Genomic DNA, 27,703 nt, shown 5'->3' with positions numbered 1-27,703 from the left:
TGAGATTTTGAGAAGGGGTCTTTTGAATTCACACCTACATTGCTGATAAGTTGTGATTTGTATGTGTGACATAGCTTTTTTTCTCTTTTGATTTATAGCTGTTTTTTCCTTTTTAATTTTTTCCGTTTGTGGAGTTTATTATATTTATATTAAGAATTATTTTATCTATATTTGACAATTTTTTCATTTCTTTTTCTTCCCTTTTTCTTAGATGTCTTTGGTTTGTTCTAGAAATATTAATGGCTAAAAATGAAAATAACAGTCATGCGTTTATCAGAAAGATGGTAGAAAATATTAAACAAACAAAAGATGCCCAAGGACCAGATGATGCAAAAATGAATGAAGTATGTAATTCTTTGTAAATAATCATGCTTCCCTGTTGATTTAAGCATTTGAGTGTGGGTGTGGTACTTCTATAGTATGTATAGACATTATCAATCTTTTTTATTATTTAATAATTAGTATCTCTATTAGTAATTAGAAATATTGAAAACAATAGTTTAACTTACACTATTGTACTGAAAACTACACACAGCCATACCTTGTTTTAATGCGCTTTGCAGATAATTGCATTTTTTTTTTTTTTTTTTTTTTACAAGTTGAAGGTGTGTGACAACCTTGCATGGAGCAAGTCTGTTGGCAGCATTTTTCCAACAGCATTTGCTTATTGCTTATTTCATGTCCCTGTGTCACATTTTGGTAATTCCTGCAATATTGTAAACTTTTTCATTGCTATTATATATGTTATGGTGAACTGTGATCAGTGATCAGTGCTTTGGGGTTCCACAAACTTCACCCATATATAGAAGATGGCAGACTTAACTGATGTGTGTGTTTTGACTGTTGTAGCCACCAGTCGTCCTCTCTCCCTCTCTTCAAGCTTCCCTGTTCCCTGAGACACAACAATATTGGAATTAGGCCAATTAACCCTACAGTGGCCTCCAAGTACTCAAGTGAAAGGAAGAGTAGCATATCTCTCACTTTAAATTAAAAGCTAGAAATGATGAGAGTTAGTGAGGAAGGCCTGTAGAAACTGAGATGGGCTGAAAGCTAGGCCTCTTGTACCAAATAGTTAGCCAAGTTGTGCATGCCAAGAACAAGTTTTTAAAGGAAATTGAAAGTGCTACTTCAGTGAGAACACAAATGATAAGAAAGTGAAATACTCTTATTGCTGATACAGAGAAGGTTTGAGTGACCTGGATAGATCAAACCAGCCACAGCATTCCCTTAAGCCAAAGCCTGATCCAGAGCAAGGCCCTAGCTCTGTAATTCTGTGAAGGCTGAGAGAGGTGAAGAATCTGCAGAAGAAAGAAGCTAGCAGAGGTTGGTTCATATGCTTAAGGAAAGAAGCCATCTCCATAAGATAAAGTACGGAGTGAAACAGCCAGTGCTGACATAGAAGTTGTCCAGAAGATGTAGCTAAGGTAATTAATGAAGGTGGTTGCTCTAAATAACAGTTTTCTAACGCAGCCTTCTGTTGGGAGAAGATGCCATTGAGGACTTTCCTAGCTACAGAGAAGTCAGTGCCTGGCTTCAAAAGGCAGGCTGACCCTCTTGTTAGGGGCTAATGCAGCTGGTCTCTTGAGGCTGAAGCCCGTGTTCATTTCCCATTCTGAAAATCCTAGGGCCCTTAAGAATTACGCTAAGTCTACTCGGTGCTCTATAAATGGAACAACAGAGCCAAACAAATAGCACATCTGTTTGCAGTATGTTTTACTGAACATTTTAAGCCCATAGTGGAGACCTCAGAAAAAAAGATTTCTCTCAAAATATTACTGCTCACTGATAATGCACCTGGTCACCCCCAAGGCTCTGATGGAGACCTACAATGAGATTAATGCTATTTTCATGCCTGCTAACACAGCATCCATTCTGCAGCCCAGGGATCAAGGAATAATTTCAACTTTCAAGTCTTATTGTTTAAGAAATACATTCATAAGGTTGTACCTACCAGAGATAGTGACTCTTCTCATGGATCTGGGTAAAGTCAAATGAAAATCTGGAAAGAATTCTCCACTGTACATTCATTAAGAACATTCATGATTCATGGAAAGAAGTCAGATTATCAACATGGACTGGAGTTTGGAAGAAGTTGATTCTAACCCTCATGGATGACTTTAAGGGGGGTTCAAGACTTCAGTGGAGGAAGTAACTACAGATGTGGTAGAAATAGCAAGAAAATTATACCTAGAAATGGAGCCTAAAGATGTGACTGAATTGCTGTAATTTCATGATAAAACTTTAATGAATTTGGAGTTGCTTCTCATGGATGAGCAAAGAAAGTGGTTTATTTATTTATTTTTTAATGTTTATTTATTTACAGACTGTGAGCCAGGAGAAGGGCAGAGAGAGAGGGAGAGAGAGAATCCCAATCAGGCTCTGTGCTGTCAGCACCAAAACCACTTTCCTGGGGCTCCATCCCATGAACCGTGAGATCATGACCTGAGCCAAAATCAAGAGTCAGATGCTCAACCGACTGAGCCACGCAGGCGCCCCAGGAAAGTGGTTTCTTTAGATGGAATCTGCTCCTGATGAGGATGCTGTGAAGATTGTTGAAATTACAACAAAGGATTGAGCATATTACACAAACTTTGTTGATAAAACAGCAGCAGCGTTTGAGAGGATTGACTCCGATATTGAAAATTCCACTGTGGGTAAAATGGTATCAAACAGCATCACATTCTGCAGAGAAATTGTTAGTGAAAGGAAGAGTCAGTCAGTACAGCAAACTAGAGTTTTGTCTTATTTTAAGAAATTACTACAGTCACTCCATCGTTTGGCAGCCACCACTGATCAGCAGCAGCCGTCAACATTAAGGCAAGACCCTCTTCCAGCAAAAAGATTTTGCAAGTAACCGAAAGCTCAGATGATGGTTAACGTTTTTAGCAATAAAAGTTTTTAATTACTTGTACTGTAATTACATTGTACGTTGTTTTTTAGACATAATGCTGTTGCACACTCAATAGATCATAGTATAGTGGAAACATAACTTTTATATGCACTGGGAAACCAAAAAATTCATTTGACTCACTTAATTGAAACATTTGCTTTATTGTGGTGGTCTGGAGCCGAATCTGCAGTATCTCTGAGGTATGCCTGTACTAATTGCATGTTGTAGAATTACTCCTAATTCAGAGTCAAGGCTGCCACCTTAAGTACCTAATTTTCTTTAATACCATTGCAGAAACTGTACACTGTGTGTGATGTTGCCATGAATATCATCATGTCAAAGAGCACCACATACAGTTTGGAATCTCCTAAAGACCCAGTACTACCAGCTCGTTTTTTCACCCAGCCTGACAAGGTAGTTATTTTAGATTTTGTGTGTGTAGATTGAAATAAAATGTATTCTCAGCACTAGGTTGGGGGAAGATTAGGAAGGATCAGTATCAAGAGCTGGCGCACTACTAATGTCGTGGAAAGGTCAGCTTGCATCTTAATAATGTGGTGCGAGACTAGCACATGGACCAAATCGGAGGACACAAACAAGGACACAAACAAGGAGGTTAATCAGGATTATCTAGAGTTTGTGTTTGGAGTTTTATGCCAGTCTACGAGTACAGACAAAAATGTGATCAAAGCATGTAGATCTGTCAGTTAATGGCCAGTGATCCAAAATGGGAAGGAGAATGCTGATAGAGTCTGAAGTTATAAGCCCTTGATTGAAATTTATAACTGGTATGAAGAAACAAGGGCAGACACCGGAACAGGTTTGAGACCCAGGGAATACCACAAGAATGTTCCCCAAACTCAGTACAAAACTCAAGTATTGTAGGAAATACAAAAAAAAAAAAATTTTGTATGTTTTATTTTTGAGAGGGCGCAAACAGGGGAGAGGCACAGAGAGGAAGAGACACAGAATTTGAAGCAGGCTCCAGGCTCTGAGCTGTCAGCACAGAGCCCGACGCGGGGCTCGAACTCACGAACTGTGAGATAACCTGAGCCAAAGTCAGACGCTTAACCCGACTGAGCCACCCAGGTGCCCCTAGTATTGTACGAGCTATACAAGGTGTTTTCCAGATTCTCTTAGAGGTTCATAATGCATCTAAGTCTATTGACTGAGAGTTTGGAAAGCACCACTACCGTTTTTGTTTTTATGTTTGTGTTTGTTTCTAAGTAAAATAGCAGTTAAGGTCTTAACCAACATGCAGAGATTTGCAACAGCCTTGTGGAACAGGCTCACCCAGTAGCTAAGAGGGACTATCTGCTTTCACCCTGTCATGATTAAGATAACAGGAGTAAATGTGGTCTCTTCTGGAGAGTTGTTTTTTTTTTTTTTTTTTACAGAAGCATGTGTTTTCTGATGCACTTACAGAGAGCTCTAGCACATTAGAGCTCAAATATGTTTTGTTAATATTGGAGTTGGTAGAAGGTTAGTTTAAGCTTATTACAGTATTTAAAATCCGTGACTGAAATTTTGTGTTTGAACTTATTATTGAAGTATGTCTTTTATTATGTACTTTAAAACAAAATCTGTTATTTGCTTTGTTGGCTTTGAAGCACTTCTTGTATAGTGTTTGATTATTCACTAACTACAACTTTTTCTCCTGCTTGTAGAATTTCAGTAACACCAAAAATTATCTGCCTCCAGAAATGAAATCGTTTTTTACTCCTGGAAAAGTACGTTTTGAGAGTCATTCTGATTTTTACATGGTAGTTTATTTTACTGTGATTATTGGCAAAATTATGTTATTTTGTATTTCTTTAAAAATTAGTGTATCTTAAGGTAGAAAATAGTTATTAGATCTCTTCCATTTACTAGTAAGAAATAATATATTTACAGTATAAATGCAAGCTGAGATACATGAACTTATTTTGTAGCCTGAAATAAAGTGCTGGAGACCTTGATCTTTAAATATCTTATCCTGTAATGTCAAGATAAAAATCTTAAAGTTAAAAACATCTTATGTCTTTCCAAAGCAGTTTGATTATCTATTTTTATTGTTGACTGTACATTTTATTTGTTCTTTCTATGTAAGCCTTTTCCTCTAAATCGCAAAGAAGCTTAACTATTATGCTTGTCTGTATAGTTTTTCACTTATTCAAGTGATACTCAATTTATAATCCTTGTTTTGCTTAAGGATAGGTATATTTGTGTGTGTGATTTGTATGTAAATACTTTGACAGAGATTTATGGTTCTTTATGTATAGATTTCTTCTGGCTTTAATCAAATAGAAAGAGATATGCATTTTTCATTTCAGCCTAAAACAACCAATGTTCTAGGAGCTGTTAATAAGCCACTTTCATCAGCAGGCAAGCAATCTCAGACAAAATCATCACGAATGGAAACTGTAAGCAATGCAAGCAGCAGCTCAAATCCAAGCTCTCCTGGAAGAATAAAAGGGAGGTAAGTACCTAAGAAATACCATACTTGACATTTAAGGATTCCATCAAGGCAATGAGATCTAAAATAATGTAACCCAAAACATTTAATGTCAGTGAGTGGAAATCAGTGCATACCCGAACAGCCATTTACATCTTCCTGTTTATTTGCTTCTTTATTTTAGATAGGCACTCTATCTTAGGCTTTCATATTTTAGCTTGTTGGGATATCCTGTGTTGGTAGACATAAGCTAAATGTCTGGCAAACTTGAAACTGTTATATTATAGTACAACCATACATTAGAAGACATACTCATTAAAAATGATGAGGTATGAGCTAATGTGAATTGTTTCCACAATACATTACTGAGTAAAAAAGGCAAAGAATAGAACGTATTCTAGTATTTTCGAGTTTTTACAAGGGATTTGTCTTCAGATTGGCTTGTATATGCACAGAAAAGTTTGGGGAGAATACACAACATCTTGTGGTAGTCTAGTATAGGAAGGAGATTCTGTACTTTTTGGTTTGAGTTTCTTTTTCCCATGCACAAGTATAAATTTTTTTGTTTAGAAAAATTGTTTTAAATTTGTACTTTCATATCATGCTCTACAGATTTTCGTCTTAAGAAAGAGGAAAAGAGAAAATAATTCACAGTTTAACTCGTTTTTGTGTAGTACTTAGCAGTTTGTTAGCAGCAAAGCTTTGCATGGGCCCTAACTGCCACTGATTATTGATTTTGCTTAGTTATTATGAAAGACTGTGCTATCTTTGCATTGTTCATAACCAATCAATAAAGAAAGGATGAGACATTCTAAAATGTCTTATCAGTTTCCTTGTAACGAATAAATTGTCAAATGATATATGCTAGAGTGAACAAAAACACATTTATAGTGCTTGTTTTAGATTCCTGTATTAATACATATTAGTGGCTGATACTTAAGTCGCCTTCACCTATATCATTTGGACATTTTCTAGTGGGATGGCTTCCTACTTAACAGGACCAAACCATTTCCAGCAACTCATATCCTAAGTTACTGGTTTTTCTTCTTGGATCCTGGTTATAATCAAAGAAGATCAGTCATTTAGGCTGAGAGCCTCAAAATTGCTTTCGACTTTTTCCCTTTGCTCAGATATTGCTGTGGAGCCTAGTGATCTAATTTGCAACTTTTATTAGATTGCCCTATCGTTTATGGAGAAGAGAGGAACTAGAATTGAGATTTAAAAAAACCAGTTAGGAGTCAGCTAATGGTAATTCAGAGAAGGGATGAAGAGGGAAGAAGATGGTAGTCAAATGTGGGATTTATTTTGATTTTAGACCCAAATTGTCTTGCTGATGAGGTAGATGTGAATAGTTATGAAAAGGGAATATTTAAGGATGTGTCCTAGGGGGTTTTTTGCCTGAATGTTTCTATAGGTGGCGGTGCCATTTACTGAGATGTTAGAAGCCTTTGAAGAGGAACAGGCTTTGTGCATACATGCGCGCGCGCGTGCGTGCGTGTGTGTGTGTTTTCTGGGGAGATGGGGAAAAGAGGAATGTCCAAATAACTATTTTGGCTGTGTTAAAGTTGAGATGCCTATAGGAAATTCAAGTGAGTGGGCAGTTGGATATGTGAGTCTAGAGCTCAGGGTAGTTTCTGGGCCAGAGATTGAAATTTAGGATTTAATGATGTATAAATGGTTTTCAAAGTCACATTAAAGATGAGATCACCTAGGACAGAAGACAGGCTTCATACCAATAAATGAGAGCTTGTGAGCTTGTGCTGTTAATTCATTTAATAAGTATTTATTGAGTGCCTATTTTATGTCTGGCACTGGTACAAGTGCTTAGTATAAAATAAATACAGTTGGCAAAAGATCCATGCTTACATTCTAGCAGGGGAAGTTAGTAGAGAATAAACATAATAACTTTAGTGTGTTACAGGGTGTTAAAAATACAGAGAAGAAAGGGGTGCCTGGGTGGCTCAGTTAAGTGTCCCATTCTTGATTTCGGCTCGGGTCATGATCTCACGGTTCGTGAGATTGGGCCCCACGTCAGGCTTTGCGTGGACCATTCTGAGCCTCCTTGGGACTGACTGACTCTCTCTCTCTCTCTCTCTCTCTCTCTCTCTCTCAAAATAAATAAAATTTAAAAAAAAGAACTCAAAGAAGAAAAAGCGGAACTGGGAATATGGGAGAGAGAGGTGCAGATTGTAGTAACATAGGCCAATCCAACTTGCTAACCAGAAAGGTTTTAATTTGCTTTATGTTTCCACTCCAAAATAGAATTTAGTTTTTAAAAAGACTTAGTAAGAAAACTAAATTTGTGATTCTTCAAGTTTCTCTATTAAATGTAATTCATTACTTGTTGGTTTGGTGCTAAATATGATAGAATGAAACATACTTTTCGGAAGAGAATGAAACTTTTCCTCATATAGCTGTAAAGCTACACTAGGGAACAGGGAAACCTTTTAAGGTTGTTTCATTGTAATAATAATAACAAATATCTATATTAAAAGGCTTGATAGCTCTGAAATGGATCACAGTGAAAATGAAGATTATACAATGTCATCACCTTTGCCAGGAAAAAAAAGTGACAAGAGAGACGACTCTGATCTTGTAAGGGTGAGATATTTGGTTTGATTTTATAATTATAATAAAAATTTTACTGTATAAGTAATAATGTTTACACTGAAACCAGTTAACATTACTCTCAAATTTGACATTTGATTTTCTCTTAATGATTTTAATCATAAATGTGAGTTCATCATTATCCTCTACCTTGTAATTTAAGTATATTGAATCTCTTGTGTTTCTTGTCATTCTAATGAGTGATCTTTATTCTGTAGATCTTGGAAATCAAACATGCCAGTCCCATACTCAGAACTATTTGGGGGTTTTTGTTGTTGTTGTTTTGTTGTTGTTGTTGTTATTGTTGTTGTTTAAAACACAGTAAGTTTAGACTTAGCATTAGAAAAGGGAAGTAGAATGAGGATCCTTAAAGGCTCCTCCATTTTAGATGCTTTCTTAAGCCTTTCATTACTAAGTAAGCTTCTAGCAAAGGTAGGGAATGCTGCAGTTTTCATAAAGGCTTCTTTTTAAATTTTAATAGCAGTGATAATTTGTATGATTAGACTGTTTGTAAATGCCATTTAAAGACAGGTTTGTTAAATTTTAGTACAGATACAGAATACAGTTATGTATTTCTATACATCCTGATAACCTTAATAATTGGGCACATTTTGACTTCTAGGTTAGCTTTAAACTTTTGAAAAATTCATGAGGCTCTCTGAATCAGTTTATCTGTAAAATGTGGCTACTTAGCTGTTAAGGTTTATCAGAATAAATGAATTAGTCCAAGTCAGTTGGTGTTGCTGCTATGTTATCATTACAAAGACCAATATTTTTGAGTAATGATTACTATAAAGTAAATGTTAATGCATTTGAAATCTACCCAGTAGAGGTGGAACGTTATTAATAAAATACCTTTGCTTTCTCTGAAATATTACTGCCCTTCTTTTCTACCATTGGCCCAACATTACATATTCCAAAAAGCTTTAATTATTTTTAATTGTTTTCAAGTTTCTCCAGTAATTTGTTCTGCCAGATTGTTTTTCTTTCCACTTAAAAAATTATAATTCTTAAATTCTTACTAAATCCTTACTACTTATACTGTAAATTCTGATTTTTATTGGCTGTTTAAAAATTTTGCCCAAGCAGAATTAAAAATTGATCGCTTAGCCAGAAAGGAATCCTGTTATCTGGATATATAGAAGAGAACCTTGAATTGGAAAAGGTATTTATGTCTTCTAGTCCTACTTCTCACTTAATGCAGAAATTCCTTCATTAGCTTTATGAGTTGTTTACCACGTGCTTAAAAATGCCTTAGGTGGAAAGCTTACAATTTCTCTCATTTGTTGGAAACATCAACGCATCAACTAAGCCACCTATACCCACATACTGACCTGCTCCCTTATGTATATCCCCCCCAAATTTGGGAAGCATGGTGGTGATGAATTCTTAATATTTTGTTACCCTATAAATTCTGTATCTAGTTCTGCCATATTATAGAGCAGTGAAGAGCAAGTCTCTCTTTTCCATAGCAAAGTTGTGAAATTTTGAGCTTTTGAGATTTATTTGTATAATTATAATGGAAGCCTTTGGGTGCCTTTTGTGTAACATTGTATCCTTTTTCAGAAATACTATAAGAACCTTATTAATACATATCAACTGAAATATCCTTAAAGAGGTTAGCATTTTGAGACAGAAGTTCAATTTAAAGACCAGTAGATTATAGAGAAAGAGTCCTGTCTTTGTATATACTACCACCTTGATATTAAAACTTCATCACAAAAGAATTATTGTCCATATACATTTATATTCAAATATTTAGTTTTACAAATAGAATGTTTTCCTCATTTCCTGCTTTTAACCTCAGTTTTATTCTCCCTCTGTTCTTAAGATAATGCAGTGCAAAATGAAAAAGAAACTAGAGAATGTAGTGCTTTAGTAAACTAGCTTATTTTATAGTATTCTCAAGAAAGCAGACATTAAATTTCCTGTTTACCACCAACCTTTTCCAGAGTATAAAGGAATTCAGCCACCTTATCACATTCTTGGACATTAAAATGAATTGTAAAGTTTAAAACTGGAGGTGATAATTGTAAAGTTAACTTTAATTCAATATTTCTCTTACCTTTGCATCTCTGAGTAACAATAATTATTTGTACAAAAATGCAAATAAATGCTAACAAATTAAAACCAGTCACTTATAGGTCTGTTTTTCCTAGAATGTAAGGATAATTTAATGTTAAGAAATCTTTTAACATAATATATCAAATCAGTATACCAAATACGAAGAATACTAACAAGATAACTTCAGGTCATGTCAAGAAGATATAAATACAACTTAAAATCCATTCTTGATACATATGAACTCTTACTAACCTAATACCAGAAGGATACTTCCTTAACATACTAAAAGTTTTATCTGTTTAAATCAGTAATCATTGACTCAGTTATTCTTCTTAAATTATTCTGAAATGCAAAATACTTGAAACATTTTAATTAAAAATCAGGGGCAAAACAAGTAATTTGTTGTCATCACTATTATTTAAGATTGTTCTAGAATGTTTGACAAATTCAGGAAGACATGAAATAGCAATCAAAGGTATGACAGTGAAAAAGAAGAGACAAATTCATTTTTCTTTTGTACTCTTAGAAAAATAAGAGAAGCAATTGAAAAACTAAGTATTTAGTATGGTAGCCAATTAAACATCTATACGTGGTAGATGTATGTATGTGTATAACTAACATTAGTCTGGTAATTTTGCTTTATATCAAGTATACATTTGGGGGAAAGGAGATTTGCTTCACCACAGTAACCTCTTCCACAACAAAGGTAGGTAGGTAGGTAGACAGACAGACCGACCGACTGACCAACCAACTGACTGATCAACCTAAACATAGCCTTAAAAAAGTAGGGGGAATCCGTGTGGGGAAAATATCCAAACTGAGAAACTTAGAAGACTTGAATAGAAGGAAGACATGCCATGTTCTTTAATGGGAGAATGAATAAAAACAAATGATGGTTCGTTCTAAATGAATCTATATGTAATTATAAAATTCCAGTGTGATTTTAAGTCCATGTGGAAGAATAAATGGTACAAAAGAGGAGTAATAACATCAGCCTAACCGAACACAAATGTACTTCTTTATTTCTCTATGTTTAGTAAAATATTATGCCATTGTTACAATAGCCCAGAAACATTATTAATTTTTAAAACCTAATACAAAGTAAAGGAACCATTATAAGTCAGTGATTTTTGAAATGACTGAAATACTCTTTGGGGGTGGATAGGAAAGACAATTTAGAATTCCGTGTCAAATCCTATCAAGATACGGTAATGTCTTAGTCTGCTCAGGCTGCTATAACAAAGTATCGTAGACTGGATGGCCAAACAACAGAAATGAATTTTCTCACCTTTGTGCTGGCCGATTTGCTTCCTGGTGAGAGTTTCTTTTCCTGGTTTGCAGATGGCCACCTTCTCACTATGCCTCACATGGTGGAGAAGAGAGACAAAAAGATCTCTCTGGTGTCTCTTTTCATAAGGGGCTAATTCTGTTATGAGGGCCCCACCCTCATGATCTTATCTCAACTGAAATATCCCCCAAAGGCCCCATCTTCGAATATCATTACATCAGAGGTTCTAGCTTCAACATAGGAATTTTGTATGGACATAATTCAATCCTTAACAAATAGGAAATAAAATTTAAATACACACAAAAATATAGAAGAATGTAGATTTAAAATACTAAGACTCCACTATACAAATGGACAAAGCATAATACCAGTGACATAATTAGCATAATTACCAATGACATAACAAAATGACTAAACAAATCAGATAATTTTTGTTGTTTTCTTTTCACTGATTTTTAAGAATGTAAATTGACACAAACTTTTTGGAAATAAAACACTTGTATTTGTGAGTTTTATACATGCATGTATATGGGAAGCTGTAAGGGCTCATACTGTTCTTGGTTTCTTTGGAGAATTTCCTCAGTCTCCATCTGCCGGTCAGTGCATATATATATTCTCTGAATGTAGACTAGGCTTTTAGTTTGAATTTGAGTTTCTGATTAACTAATTTAAATTGTTTTTGCTTTTAATTGGTTGTAGCTGGGAAGAGACAGTATCTTTGATTCAGAAGTATTTTCAAAATTTTTAATAAATGAATATGTTTAACTTTTGTGTCTTGCAACCTCCATTTATAAAGTAAAAGTAGCTCTTTTATGGTGTCTAAGTATAATATATAACAGTTGATATTTTATATCTTATACACTGTGGAATAAAATTAGAATCACTTAATTTGACTATTAAAGCAGATCCATTATACTTTGATATATTTATCCATTATTCAAGCATGGAATTTAAATTTTTTTAAATGAAATAACTCATTAAAATTTAAAGTTTAATAAAATACTGATCTTGAAAGGTGTCAGTTTGAGACTCTCTAGCTCAAGTAAAAATGAAAATTGACCCTCTTAACTCCAGATAATTTTTTAAGTTAAAAGACAAAGTAGTTATGGTTCTGATATACTTAAAGACTCTATATTTTATTTAGGTACAGTTTTATGACAAAAGTGGATAACATTTTCTTGTTTCATTTTTCAAAATATTCATCCTAACAAATTTATATTTGAAATTGTGATTTTTATTCCTAGTCTGAATTGGACAAGCCTAGAAGCCGGAAAAAAACACCTGTCACGGATTCAGAAGAGAAATTAGGTATGGATGACCTCACTAAGTTGGTACAGGAACAGAAACCTAAAGGCAGTCAGCGTGGACGGAAGAGAGGCCATACGGCTTCAGAATCAGATGAACAGCAGTGGCCTGAGGAAAAGAGGCTCAAAGAAGATATATTGGAAAATGAGGATGAACAGAATAGCCCGCCAAAAAAAGGTAAAAGAGGCCGACCACCTAAACCTCTTGGTGGAGGTACACCAAAAGAAGAACCAACAATGAAAACGTCTAAAAAAGGAACCAAAAAAAAGTCTGGACCTTCAGCACCAGAAGAAGAGGAAGAAGAAGAAAGACAGAGTGGAAACACAGAACAGAAATCAAAGAACAAACAGCACCGAACATCAAGGAGAGCACAACAGAGGTAAGTGCATGTAACTCTGAACTGCATGTATTTAGTAACTGTGTTCTAAATCCTAATTTGATGCTATCCACATTTGGGTCTTCCCCAAAGCAGAGCAGAATCTCCTGAAACTAGTGCAGTTGAATCCACACAATCCACACCACAGAAAGGACGAGGAAGACCATCAAAAACGCCATCACCATCACAACCAAAAAAAAATGTGTAAGTTGTAAATAATATTAAATTTCAAACCAGTTTCAAATTATTTTGCGAGAGTTTATCAGTTTTTAAATATACATAGGGCTGTATTTAAAATCCCATATATTTAGTCCCATTATACTAGGTAAGATAAAATTTTCATAAACTTACCTAGGTAATTGATATCCCAGTTAACCCTCTGGTAGCCTCTGATTACAGCTTTTAGGCAAATCTCTTTAAGTGAACACCAAATAGTTTATTATTTCCAATACAGACTTTATGATACCCAAAGAGAGGAGAAAGTATTTTTAAATAATCACATCATACTGACCAAGTTGCTTGTCTTTGCACACTGTAGTTTTTTTAATAGCTCTCCTCGGCAACTTTAAAAAAAATAGTTTTTATATTTTTGCTTTTATTCTTTGAATTGTGTAGGAAAGTCACAGGCATTATTTTTCTTTAAATTATAGCCAAAGAGGTTACCACATGTAGATTTGAAGTTTTTGGGGTTTTGGTTTTCTTTCTTTTCTAATCAAATGAACAGATCTGTATCTACATATAAATAGTTGTGGAAGTTCACACAAGCATATGTTCATGAGAAAATCACAATGACAAATTGTGACCTAAAATTGTTAAAGTAGCAGGAGCGTCGGTGCTGTCATTTGTATATTTTGCACTTTTTTCTCAGTTATTTAAGTGGAAGTAGAACAGCATGTCTTCCATTAGTCAGAAATTCTGACTGTAATTCTGAGAGTGACCCCGTTGCACACTTACATCACTGCCTTGGCTTTGCAGAGTTGCCAGCACACCTTGGCCAAATACTTACGTTATCTTGGAAAGTTTTCCTCTTCCTGTGTATTCCCCAGGAAGAGGAAAAGTTGCTTGAGTGTCTAGCTACTTCCTGCCTTTTTCCATGTAATTTTTTCCTCAGGTAAAAAGTAAAGGTAAGTACGTTTTTGTGGCAGCTTTGTAAATGTGTTTGGATTCAATTATGAAAAGTAGCTATTTTTAAAAAACAAATTCTTAAGGAATATTAAATTCCCACGATAATTTTCTAATGAGGAAATAACAGAAATAGCTTTCAGGCTCATAACTTTAATTAGTTTATATTTGCGCATCAAAAAATTAAGGGTGTGATCATCTAAAATTATGCACATCCTCATACAAATGTTCTAAACCAAACAAGTATTTCTTTTAAAAATCAGTGCAGAAAAAGACTCTATATTCCATCTTAACAGCATATCTTCCTTTCATGGGGAATCTATTTTTTTTAAGAACTAGAATAACATATGTTATGCTCTTCCTGTTTTTCTTGTTCTGACCTCAGTGGAATTGAGAAAGATTATATTACTTTCCCTGTAATTCTTGTATTTTCTTCCATTAACTCAGAAAAGCCGAACCAAGTAAAAAAAAAAAAAAAAAAAAATTACTTGGTTTGAGTGTGTATTAAAGAATACATATCGTGGATTACCCAAGAGAAATGATAAGCTATAGTCTTAATTTAAAAAAAAGAAAAAAGTTCTTCAGGGGCACCTAGGTGTCTCGGTCGGTTAAGCATGTGACTCTTGGTTGCGCTTCAGGTCATGATTCACAGTTTGTGGGTTCAAGACCTGCATCAGGCTCCATGCTGGCAGTGTGGGGGTCTGCTTGGGATTCTCTCCTTTCTTCTGCTCCTCCCCTGCTCGTGTGCACGCGCTCTCTTTCTTTCTCTCTGTGTCAAAAATTAATTAAAAAAAAGTTACCATACGGAGAATAAACTGATGCTTGTCAGAAGGAAGTGGAGGTGGGAGCATGGGCAAAATGGGTGAAGGGGAGTGGGACATACTGGCTTCCAGTCTGGGAATGAATAAGTCACAGGGATAGAGGGGCATGGCACAGGGAATAAGGTCAGTGGTGTCGTAGCAGCGTTATCTGGTGACAGATGGCAGCTACACTTGTGAGCACAGCATAGAATATGGAGAAAAGTTGAACCACAGTGTTGTATACATGAAACTGATGTCACATTGTATGTCCACTATACTCAAAAAATTTTTTTAATTTAAAGAATATACATGCAAATAAATATCAAGAGGGATACATTTAGTTAAATGGTGGTATCTCTTACATATATTTGATTGCCTCCTATGTTTCAGAGAGTACGAGGTGCTAGGGTTTACAGTGGCTTACAGTGGCACAGAATAGACATTATTCTTGTCCTTTTGGGATTAACATCTAAATGGCGTGTAGTCATTACATAATCACATAAATATGGAATTCTAAATTGTGATCTGTGCCCTGAGGAAAACTTCAGGGTACTATAAGAGAACATAATGGGAGGGCTAGGGAATTGGGGAAGTTTTCTCTTTGGAAAGTGAGAACTGATTTCTGGAGAATAGTAGGAGTTAGGCTGGTAGAGAAAAAGGAGAAGAACACAGTTGGAGGGAACATTGTGCTAAAGGTTCCAGAGTAGGAAAAGTCTTGGCCAATTCAGAGAGTTTGAAGGAAGGCAAGAATTGGCTGGATTGTAGTTGTAAGGAATTAGGGAGTGGAAAGAGATGAGCAGGGACAGATGGCCAACAACTGTCTGCAAGGCCTCATATATTATGTTCAGAAGGCTTACAGAATTTCTCGCAGTACAGCAGGGAGCTGTCTAGGGGGAGTGAGTGACATCAGCTGTTTTTACATTTTTGGAGGAGAGGTAAGAGACGAGAATGGTGTGGAGGTTGTGTGGTAGCAGTAGAGGTGGAGAGAAGTGAATAGATTGGAGATTTCTTTGTAAGATCATAGGGCCAGATGAAGACTGATACGCTATTAAGAAGGACTCTAAATTTTCTGTTTTGAGCAGCTTAGTAGAGGCAGATGCCTTTTACTGAGTGGGAAAGACAAAAGGAAGAGCAGACTTTGGGTTATGTTTTATAATCTTTTATTGTCTTGGTTTTTTTGTTACTTGGTCCGTGTTTGTGAGATTCTAGGATTAAACACTGGGTTAGGGGTTAGAATAAGAATAACATTTCTTGTCTTGTAAGGTAATGGAGGATAAAAATGATAATAAATGAGAATTTATGAAACATTTTGAGCATTTCCTCTGAGGTGATCTACTACTTAAAGATCAGAATGTTCATTTTATTTTACCTCTGTTTTACTCTAGCCGTGTAGGACGCTCCAAACAAGCAGCTACTAAAGAAAATGATTCAAGTGAAGAAGTAGATGTGTTTCAGGGTAGCTCTCCTGTCAATGATGATGTTCCACAGGAAGAAACAGAGGAAGAGGAAGTTTCTACAGTAAATGTATGTGTCTATTAAAGTACCATGTGTTAGCATAGAATATAGGAATAGAGTTGGTAAATACTTGGTCAGCTCCATATAGCACTTGCTGTTACTTATAATTCTAAGTATTTATTTACTTTTCTTGAGCAGTTTGTAACGGTTCACCTACCAGCTTGGGTAATGAGAGAACTTCCTTTATGGAATCCTGAAACTAAGTGAGAATGACAGATGTAGCCTAGTGAAAATGTAAATGTCAAGTTTATAACAATGTGGAGAAGAACAAGTAGCATTCTGATAAATTGACCCTTGAAGCATTTAAGCTGTACCTTGATTTTAGACCACTGTTATATGTTAAATAGACTATGGCTAATGTTTCATAACTTTTTCTTTGAGTTTCATAGTAGTTTTACAAGTTAGTCATCTAGAATAAAATCATGTCTTTGAAATTTACGAAATTGGTAACATAGATTTCTTTTACAAAGGTCAGAATGTGATTCTCCCTGAGATAATTTTTTTCTTAAGAATGGCTTTGTCGGTTAACACATCTTCAGTGTTTCTTTTGGAAGAAATACAGTTAACACATTGAAGTAAACTGTTCTCCTAATGATACACCAGTGCTGAATCTTTGGATCGGCACAGTTAGCCATCTTTGAGAAACCTGTGTTGTGAGATCAAGTCCCAGAGTTGACCCCCGCCCCTCTGTCCTTTTTAACATAATCAGCACTTTTGTCTGCACCAGGGTTCATTTATGTACCAGATATTCACAGAAAGATATCTGAACTGTGGTCTCAAACTTGTGGGGCTTGTTTCTTACAGCTTTGTTTGTTTGTTTGTTTTGGATGTAAAAATAAGACAAGAGTCCATAGTGATTAATGTCTTCATCAAAAAAAAACAAAAACAAAAACACCATAAATTAATTGAATTAAAATCCTGTTCTGTTTATATTCATCTTAATACCGATCTTTTTAGAACTGAAGTTTTACACTTTCATTAGTACTTGCCAGTAAATGGTAATACGTCTGAATTCCATATATTCCTATGTATTTGATAATCGTTAGGCTCTACATTCAGTAACGGTTTTCCCAGAAAGACAACTGTAAGCCTAAGTTTAAAATGTTTTCTTTTACCACGGAAGCGTAAGTGAAAAGATAGTTGCAATTGTTTTTCTTGCTGTCGACATTGCTTTCTGTTCATTTCTCTTTAAAATTATTAAATAGTAAAGTAAAATAGTTTTTTCTCTTGCTATTATGGGAAAGGCTATTTATGGGCATTCAAATATTACATAAGGTCTAAATATGTGATGCTGAGGCAGAAAGTTTTAAAATAGGAGAAAGGTTTGAAGTGAAGAAAAGCAAAGAAAATCAGGAACAACTAAGAATAGTGATTTGTTAAAAAAAATAATATTAATTACTGCCAAGTCTGGTATCTTAATTAAGCATCTGGTAATTTTTCTTTTAAGGTACGGCGGCGAAGTTCTAAAAGAGAAAGGCGATGAACAAATGTAATTAGTAACTTTCTGTGTGAAAGCTTTGAAAAGAAGCATTTTTTTTGGTCAAGCTTGAGGCTAAGTAAAGCCTTTGATGCACAAAGCGGGACTGCTGGAGAGTGGACAGTTGGACCTTACTTTGATGACCTCATGTATTTGTGGTCACAGCGCTTTAGCCATACGCGTGGTGATAACATTGACTCTGGAGTCCTGTGAAAGTGTGATGTGCGATGGCTATGTAGACATAAACTAAAGAAGAAACTTGTAAATATGTTTTTTTCTTTTACTTTTTTCGTTTCTTTTTCTTTTTCTTTTTTTTTGTTTTTTGTTTTTTTAATGTTTCTGACTTCTAAAGTGCTTGTATAGCTTTTATCTGCGGCTTTAAACTGACAGTCCCAACTGTTTATTGGATCTATTGATTTGGAAAGAGTTTGTTAGGATAGATCTTAAGCAGTGATCTGTCAGTGTTTGTATTTGTATTCTCTGCAATTTTACTGTGAAAAAAATTTTTTCAACAAATGGTGTCATTTTCTTGATGTCATTGTTTGTTGGAGAGGTAAATGGTCTCTTTCCCTTGTGTATCTTACCTAGTGTTTACTCCTAGGCACCCTTAATCTTCAGAGGTGCTAAATGGTCTGCCATTACACCTGCATGATGCCTCCAGCGGGAGGACACCACGCAGATTGTGAAATAGTCCCGAAGTTTGATTATTTTACACCTCAGTATTGGTCTCAGAATTTTCTGGCCTTCCATGGCAATGAAAATTTTAAGAAAAGAGAGATTTAAAATATTTTAATTTTAAAGAGTGTGTTATAAAATAATGTACTGAATTCTTTATCCCATTTTATCATCATCCCTTTTCAGTTTTTATTAATCTACTGTATCAATAAAATTCTGTAATTTGAATTAGTTTTTAATAGTCTAGAATGTTATTGTGTATAGATATTTCCTCTTGAACATTATGTTCAGAAATACAGATTATTACACTATAATATTAAATCCGATATATACACATAGAAAGTTCCAGTTCTCCATAACAGTGTAAAGTTAATCAGAAAGAAAAAATTTTATTGATGCAGTGTGTCTTTATAAAGCTGTTCTTGAAAGCAAGTGTTTTGTATTTTATAGTGAGTTGCATGTTTATGAAAAAAGTGCTGAAAATGGGATGTGCTCTTTTCTGTAAAATCATATTTAGCCATAGTATATGATAGATTGCCCCATAACATAGTTTTTCATCAAGAGTTTATTATTGTACTTTATTTTGGAGCCAAAAAAGTTGTTTTTGGTGGGGGGGATGGGGGCAGGGTGGGAATGGTATATCCAACTATATGACCTACTGTAGGTATCACAATCTTAAAAATTTTGAATGAAATTCCACTTTGTCTAGATTGGGAGAAGTGGAAATTTATTTGGTTTTAGAGCAGATCTTTTCTTTTCTTCATTGTAATCTGCAAAATATAGAAACAAATTACTTAAATCAGTATCCTTTATACAGTTTTATAAACTGTATTTTGAACCAAAACATAAAAGTTACTACTTAATGCTTGCCTAAATTCATTTTAGTATTTCAGGTGCTGTTCTTTTGTTTTTTTCACAGTTAACATCAGAAAAAAAAATCATATCCTAACTTATTAAATGTATCACATTGAATAATGGAGCATTTTCATATAATACACCATTATGTTGAAGGTATATTTCCAAGATTGGTTATAATAGAGGGGGGATATAATAAAGAAACTACTATTTTGGAAAATGACATTTTACTATTTTCCAATGTATATCACAATTGATGTGATTATTTTTCTTTTAAAGATTTCTTCATGTTTATGAAACGGCCTTTTATTTTTTAAAAAATGTTTTGAATTGTGTCTTAATCTCTCAATATTTAACTATTCTTCATTTCCAACAGTACTGACACCAGTGATTACGGGAGGCTGCTGTATACAAGGCAGCTAATGTCGGACCAAGATACATTGGTTTTTAACCGTTTCATGAACTCAGTTCTCCCAAACACGCTATTTGTATCTCAGCAGTACAAAGGCATGTTTTTAAATCTATAAAATAAAGAGTAAGGGATAGCTTTGTATTTTTGTCGTTGACTAAATTGCACCGGAAATGTTTATGGAAGTATATCTTTAAGACCATTTTATAAAACATAATGAAAAAATGATTGTGGAAGATTTTTATTTGCATGATCATAGTTAACCAAATTTCATTGCACAACTAATTCTGTACATCAGTTCACAAAAAATGTTCATTGTAGATTTTGTTTAATGCCAATAAGTCTGTGATTTTCCAACTTGTCTGTTCACTTTTTGGGAAGATTATGATGTAAATTTTCCATTTTTCTGTAGAAAAATAGGTGCAATAACGATCAAAGTTTTGATGTCCCGAGTCTTCATCTTAGGGGATTATCTTATTATGTTTGAACTTAACATTTCACGTACTGACATTTGGAGAGCCACATACTATAACTAAAGTAAAATTACGTATGTATACAACGTTAATTGCTAACGACAGTTAGCAAACTCTTCAGTCGTAATGTTCATTTTGAAAATATGTACTGTATAAAATTGAGAAAATATTTAACTCACTGTAACAACTTCCATTATGAAAATCTTACGATTTTTCGGTGAGGTTATCTTGCTGCACTCTGTAGCAAGTTCATTTAATCTACATTATAATATGATTTCTTGCTGCAGTGCAACAGGAAGCTTTTGTTTTCAGTGATCTCCACTGTATATGTAAATTACAAATGTGGCTGTAAAACTTGTTCCAGGTATTAAAGGTTAAATTACTTTCTGTATCTTCTTACAGCTTGTAAGTTTGATTTTTAAGATCTCCTTTTGCCCATGTGAAGAATGTCAGGAATTTAAGAATTTGTTTAACCTGGGCATATCTCCCCTACCACATAGTATTATGTCACCGTCACGAACAATTCGTATTTAGATAGATAACCAATATCAGACACATTTTTTGGCTTTTCTGTGAAGTTGAATAAACATGAAAGTTAATATGTAATTGTATTATTTTATTTATGTTAATCAGTATATATACTTACATGTGTTTACTAAATGAAGAAAGGCACATTTTGATGATTTTTTATTTTGGAGACTTTTGTTGCATGGAAAGGAAATCTGTTTCCCAGTAACATTTTTTCAAGCTTTTTGTTTAAACTTCTCATTTAAAATTTTGGCTAACAGAGATTACTAAGTACTATTTAAGTTAAAGGATTGCATAACTGAAGAAAATAAATGTATCATATAAACTTTAAAAGTAAGCACTGAGAATGTGAGTTGCTAGTGGCAGTTTTATGCATTTGTTCAGCAAATACTTATTGAATGCTTACTATGTGTTAGGTTAGTGTCCCCGGCCGGGGGAGGGGAAGGGAGGTAAGGAAACAATAATTAAATATATAATGTCAGATTATGAAAAGTGTGGTGAATAGAAAAGGAAAAACCAGGTGGACAATAGAAATGATTGGAGGTGAAGCTATTTTATATTTGGAGCTATGTTATTCAGTACATAAAATGTAGGTTTATTATGACTTTATGATGAAGTTATACTTTTAGAATTGTCAAAAGTCACTCGATATGTGTACAAAGACTCCATGCCTACTTTGTCTCGTATGAGTATAGCCATTCCAGTTTTGTTTGCGTGACAAAGCTTTTTCTGTCCTTTTATTTTCACCCTATTTATATATATCTTTAAGTTTAAAGTGTGTGTTGTGTAAACATTTTAATTCTTTGGCCTTGTTCTTTTATTCAGTTATAGAATCTTTGTCCTTTAGAGTGTTTAGACTATTTACTTTTGGTATAACTACCGATGCATAGTAGGCTTTAAGTTTATCAGCTTACTGTCTTTTTTGCCAATCTTTTCCTTATTTATTTGCTCCTTTTCCTACCTTCTTTTGGCTCAGTAAAGTACTGTTGACCTTTGAGCAAGTGGGGATTAGGAATGCCAATCCCCCCATGGTTGAACATCCACATAAAACTTTTGAGTCCCCCAAAACTTAACTACTGATAGCCTAATGCTGATCAAAAAGCCTTACCAGTAACACAGTTGATTAACACATATTTTGTATGTTGTATGTATTATATACTGTATTCTTACAATAAAGTAAGAGAAAGGAAATTATTATTAAAATCCTAAGGAATAGAAAACACTTGCACAGTACTGTAATGTATCAAAAAACAATCTAGTTCAAACTCATGTTGTTCAAGGGTCAACCGTACTTAATGCGCTTCTGTGCCTTCCGTTGGCTTTTTCGTTATACCTGATTATATTATTCTTCTGTGGTTACCCTACAGATTACACTATCTATGTTTGGCTTATTATAGTCTGTGTTTTATTAATGCTTTTACTACCTTCTGGACAGTTAAAGAACTTTAAAATGGTTCAACTCCATTTGCTGCTTCCCTCCCCTTTGTGGTATGGTTTTTATGTTTTGTAGTTATAAATGCCAAGGTATCATTACTTTAGGTAGTCGGTGTTCTTGTTTATGTATACATTTTCTCCCCTCTTTGCTACCTTTTTTTTTTTTTTTTTTTTTTTTTTAATCTAGTTTTGTGCTTTCATCTTAATTCCTTTTCCTTCAGCCTGAGAAGCTTCTTTTAGTATTGTCTACAGTGCGGGTTTTGTGGCAGTTAATTCAGTCAGCATTTGTTTGAAAGGTCTTTATCAGACCTTCATTTCTGAAGAGTGTTTTCTTTGGATACAGAATTCTAGATTAGCAGTTTTATTCATTTGGCAGTTTAAAACTTCGTATTCCATTTTCCTCTAGTTTTCATATTTTCTGTTGCAAAGACAGCTGAAAACCTTTTCATTACTTGTAGGTCATGTGTCTTTTTTTTCCTGGCTCTTAGAATTTCCTCTTTATCTCTGTTCTCAGCAGTTTGGCTATGGTGCACCTACTTACGGTTTTCGTTTTTTTAATTTTGCTTAGGGTTTACTGAGCTATGGAATCTGCAGGTTGATGTAGTCTATGAGTTGTGAAAAATCCTTGGTCATTATCCCTTCACATGTTCTACTCTTACTGCTTCTCTTTCTGACACTCCAGTTATAAATATGTTGTACTGTTTGTGTCTTGTGTGCTCTGTATTTCCTTCGGTATTCCTTCTATTCTTGTTTTCTCTTTGTGCTTCAGTTTGGATATTTTCTATTGGTGCATCTTCAGATTTACCAATCTCTTCTGCCTTGTGCAGTCTCCCATTGAACCCACCTAATTAGTTAATTTCAAAAACTGTATTTTTTAGTTTTAGAACAATTAATTATATTTTATGGATTTAATTTCTGAAAGTGTTTTTTTCTTTTTAAAATTGCTGGCAGAGATTTGAATTATGTAACTACAATATCTGAATCATCTGTGGATCTTAGTCTGTTACCTAATTTTTCTTTCTTAATTATTAGTCACATTTTTCCTGATCATATTTCTTTCTCCCTCTATCTAGGGCTTTTATGCAGGACAATGTGTATAAAAGAACTGAAGGATTGAAGCTGATTTGATTTCCACCCCCCGTCTCTGCCCCAGGAGAAGATTTACCTTACTTTCTGTTAGGATTGTAGGGATTGATCACTTCAATCTGTGGAGTTGGTCTTGGGGTACAGCTTTAATTAGACTAGTCCACTTTTTTCAAAAGTCTTGAGGGTTAGACTTATGTGACAGGCCTTTACCTTTAGCACAGCTTGACTATAGGTTTCATTCAGCCTTTCCAGCCCAGCTGAGAAGTAGGAATGCTGTTTTACATAGGATAGTCAAAGGAACTTATTTGAAAAGATGACATCTGAGCATGGACTTCTGTTAAGTGAGAGATAAGCCCTGTGAACACCTAGGGAAAAAAATATTACAGGCTGAAGGAAGAATAAGCACAGAAGTCCTTAGGGAAGAATGGACTTTTAGTATATCAGGGATTTCAAGAAGGCCAATGTTTCTGGAGTGAAAGTGACCATGGATATAAGGGTAGGAGGGAAAGTCAGAAGATAGTGAAGAGTCAGATCATAACTGTATGTCTCTCGGGAGTTGTGTTTACAGTTTGAAGGGAGTCCATTGTGGGACTTTGAGTAGGAGAGTGGCACAATCTGGGCTTTTTCTTTGTTGTTAATTAAAAAAACATAGTTGACCCATCAACAATGCAAGGTTAGGGGTGCTGACACCCTCCCTTCCCCGGAGAAAGTTGGAAACTTGTGTATAACTCTTGAGCGCCCCCCCTCCCGAATTTAACTACTGATAGCCTTATTGTTGACTGAAAGCCTTACTGATAACAGTCGATTAACACATATTTTATATGTTATATATATTATATACTGTATTCTTACTATAAAGTAAGTACGAAAAAATATTAAGGAAATCAAGAGAAAATACATTTATAGTACTGAGTGTATAGGGAAAAAAACCCATGTATAAGTGGACCTGCACAGTTGAAACCTGTGTCATTCAAAGGTCAACTGTACTTTCAACTCAACATGTCAAAAGAACTGAGCACCTAACCTTGGCTTCCCAAATCTGGGCATCTTCATATATCTGAAAATAGAACTAGCATTCAACTAGTAATACAAATCAGACATCTAAAAATTGCCTCTGGCTTTCCCTCTCTCTAACCCTGTCATCTAATCCGGTTGAATTTATCTCCTGATTATCCCTGGAATTTTTCTTTTTACACCGATGCAGTCTGTCTTAAGTTCTTAACATTGCTTCGCCTCCAGACTGATACGCTCACACTTACTCTCGCGTCACCTCAAATTCATTTTTGCCGTGTAGCCAGACTGTTGAAATTGAGTGATCCCATCTACCCCAGTGGCAACAGTAACAATGGTAAACAATAGAAACTCTCCAACCCTTTAACCATTTACCATTGCCTTTAGGATGATGTGCCCCACAAAGCTCTGCATCCTTGGTCGCTGCTCTCTAGCCAGTCTTTGTAGTCTATGCCAGCTACACTATTCTCTCAGTCCCTTGCACTTAGTTGCCAGAGGTACAAGATATTAGGGTGTATATAAAGCTATGTAGACTTTGAAAAGATAAAGCATATTCTGTTGTCTTCCTGGAGCACTTTTCCTTCTGCTACTGCATCTCGCTTCCTACTCACACTCCCAAGTGAGAATTTTCCCTAAGGCAGCCTTCTCGAGTTCTGTGAGCAGAGCAAAACCCTCTATCATGTGCCCCCTTACTTACCTCTCTGTAGCACTTCACACAGTTGGCACCTGGATTATTTGATTAATGCCTGTCCCAGTGCCCCAGAATGCTCCACTACGTGGAGACAGAGATGACACATATTTTTGTTGACTAGTTTATCTCTAGTGCTCAGCACATTGCCTGGTACACACAGTAAGCACTTAAAAAAAGTTTGTTGAATAAATTAACTTTGCATTAGTAAAATTTACGTAAATTAGAAAGTTTGTTTAAGATCAAGTAACTTGATAATTTATTGTGTCAGATACCTTATTAAAAGCTTTTCATAAATTATCATCCCACACAGTCCTCACTGCAGCTCTGTGTGTTGGTTGATGGTATGCCCTTTAACAGATGAGGGAACTCAGGATCAGAAATTGTGGTTTACCCAAGATTTCTCCTCTCTAAAGTGGTGACCGAAGATTCGATCACATCTGTTTAACTCCAAAGCCACCCTTTCTGTACTACATCAAATATTAATTATCAAATTAACGTTGACTAAATACTAATAAATTTCAAAGTAGTGATAATGTAATTCTTCAGTTGTGTTGGGATTTCCTAGTCAAGAGGACGAATGTAATATTGGCCACATTTTGCTGGAGAGTCTGCTACCCGTTTGCCTATATTATCTCCCATTAGAAGAAATGTGTATAATCAACATTTTACAAATAAACCCCAGACTTGCCCAAAGTTCCCAGAGTAGAGCTATTCAGAGTTGATGGTCTTAATACTTACACTATGATGGGTTTGGACCAGAATTCAAACTACTTACTTAAAACAGCTTTCTGTTTATTGAAAGCATATAAAATGCTTCACACCGAGATCTTAGAAAGTGATGGATAAAAATGTCAATTTCATTTATTGTTCATAATCTACATTCTTGAGCTAATGAGTTTAACTGGGTTCACTATATAATCTTCTGCATTATGGCCCTTGGGTGCTTGTAGTTTTGTATAAAAATCTTGGGGGGAAAATTCCTGGAGAGATGATAATACTGTTAACCGTGAACATGTTATAAATGACGTGTGAATGTTTATGAGTTGGGTGCCTACCAGACCTGTTCAATTAGGAACTGAGAGACCCATTTGGCTGAGGTGGAGAACTTTTTGAGTTGTGCTTGGGTAGTGGGGAGATGCTTTCTTTGCACAAGCAGTTTGAGAGAACATTTTGTAGGGCTTTGAATTCGAAAGCCAGCTAAGGAAGCTACTGATGACTTCCGAGCAAGAGAATGAAGCATATAAAACACATTAAGACTTTTAACATCACAGCTTTAAAAGAGCGTGTAATACAGTTAAGGGACTATAAATAGAGGGTCTGGTAAGTTAACTGTAGAATACATTAGTAGTTTGCCCTGATGAAGCAATTGTCTTCAACACTGAAGCCATTCATAACTAGAAATTGTTAGAATGAGTTCTACAGTTCCATTGTTCAGATAGACAGACAACATTCAACATTAAGTTAAATATTTTTGTTTTGATTTAAAAATTCACATGGGGGTGCCACTGGGTGGCTCAGTTCGTTAAGCATCTGACTTCTGATTTTGGCTCAGGTCATGAATTCATGGCTTGTGGGATCAAGCCCCACTTCAGGCTCTGTGCTGACAGTGCAGAGCCTGCTTAGGATTCTGTCCTCTCTCTCTGCTCCTCTCCCACTCACATGTGCTCTCTCTCTCAAAATAAATAAACGTTTAAAACAAACCCCTGTACTCATTAAAAAAAACAATTCACACAGGGACTTCCAAAATACTTTCCCATAGAAAGGAGGTAGAAACAACAGGACATTCAGCACAAAATATGAAAATCACTCTTTAGTTTACTAGATCAGGATTTCAGTCTGTCACACTTTCTCACTTATATATACCTATTATCTTTTGTTTTTATGTAAGTGGGATCATACTGTACCTTTTTACAACTTTTTCTCTACTTAATGTTCTTATAAGGCTATCAGCACATACAGGTTTATCTCACCCTTTGAACAACTGCATAATACCCATTGTATGGGTATGCCATGATTTATTTAATTACTGTTGTTTTGGGCATTTGGGTTATTTACACTTTTCCCTATTACAAATAATTCAGTAAATGGTCATCTCTGTATATGTCTTTGTGCCACGGGGCCAGGTTTCTTGTAAGAAATAGATTCCTATGCAGAGAATGTTGTGTTCCTTTATTTATTTTTTTTAAAGTTTATTAGTTTTGAGAGAGCAAGCAAGTGGTGGAGGGACAGAGAGAGAGGGAGACAGGGGATCTGAAGCAGGCTCTGCGCTGACAGCACAGAGCCCAACTCGGGGCTTAAACTCACGAACCATGAGATCATGACCTGAGCCGAGATGCAGAGTTGGACGCTTAACTGACTGAGCCACCCGGGCGCCCCTGTGGTGTTCCTTTAAATGATAAATTCTGCCCAATTGCTTTCTGAAAAGTGTACCCAATAATGCTTTAAAATTTTTTCTCATTCCAGTGGTTACAAAATTATTTTGTTTTCATTTCTCTGATTACAAACAAAACTGCACTGTGGCATATGTTTTCATTTCAGTTATTTCTGTCCTATGAATTACTTGTTGATGTTCTTTGCCCATTTTTCTCCTTTTTTTTTTTTTTTTATTATCATTGTTATCTCTGGGTAAAAAGGGAGGAGGTACGGATGGGTTATGGATTATA

General features: G+C 35.1%; 1 protein-coding gene across 6 annotated transcripts in view; it reads left to right on the top strand.

The window, feature by feature from the left end:
• Nucleotides 1–20,896, top strand: part of PDS5B (PDS5 cohesin associated factor B) — a 192,253-nt gene extending 171,357 nt beyond the window's left edge. Inside the window, exons 27-35 of one of the 6 annotated variants that reach the window (XM_058687917.1) lie at nt 212–344; nt 3,185–3,304; nt 4,558–4,620; nt 5,203–5,348; nt 7,820–7,919; nt 12,528–12,967; nt 13,061–13,168; nt 16,272–16,410; nt 17,849–20,896. In XM_058687917.1, coding sequence (XP_058543900.1) covers nt 212–344; nt 3,185–3,304; nt 4,558–4,620; nt 5,203–5,348; nt 7,820–7,919; nt 12,528–12,967; nt 13,061–13,168; nt 16,272–16,410; nt 17,849–17,884 — 1,285 coding nt within the window. In that variant the 3' untranslated portion in view covers nt 17,885–20,896. Of the gene's footprint in view, nt 1–211; nt 345–3,184; nt 3,305–4,557; nt 4,621–5,202; nt 5,349–7,819; nt 7,926–12,527; nt 12,968–13,057; nt 13,173–16,271; nt 16,411–17,848 lie in introns of those variants that run through there. The other 5 variants (XM_058687906.1, XM_058687896.1, XM_058687889.1 and 2 more) reach the window with 5 other exon arrangements.
• The last annotated feature ends 6,807 nt before the right edge of the window (nt 20,897–27,703 follow it).

This window comes from Neofelis nebulosa, chromosome 1 (genome assembly GCF_028018385.1).
Source record: "Neofelis nebulosa isolate mNeoNeb1 chromosome 1, mNeoNeb1.pri, whole genome shotgun sequence".
NCBI lineage: Eukaryota > Metazoa > Chordata > Mammalia > Carnivora > Felidae > Neofelis > Neofelis nebulosa.
Note: the sequence above shows the minus strand (reverse complement) of the source record. Positions and strands in the feature narration are given on the sequence as shown.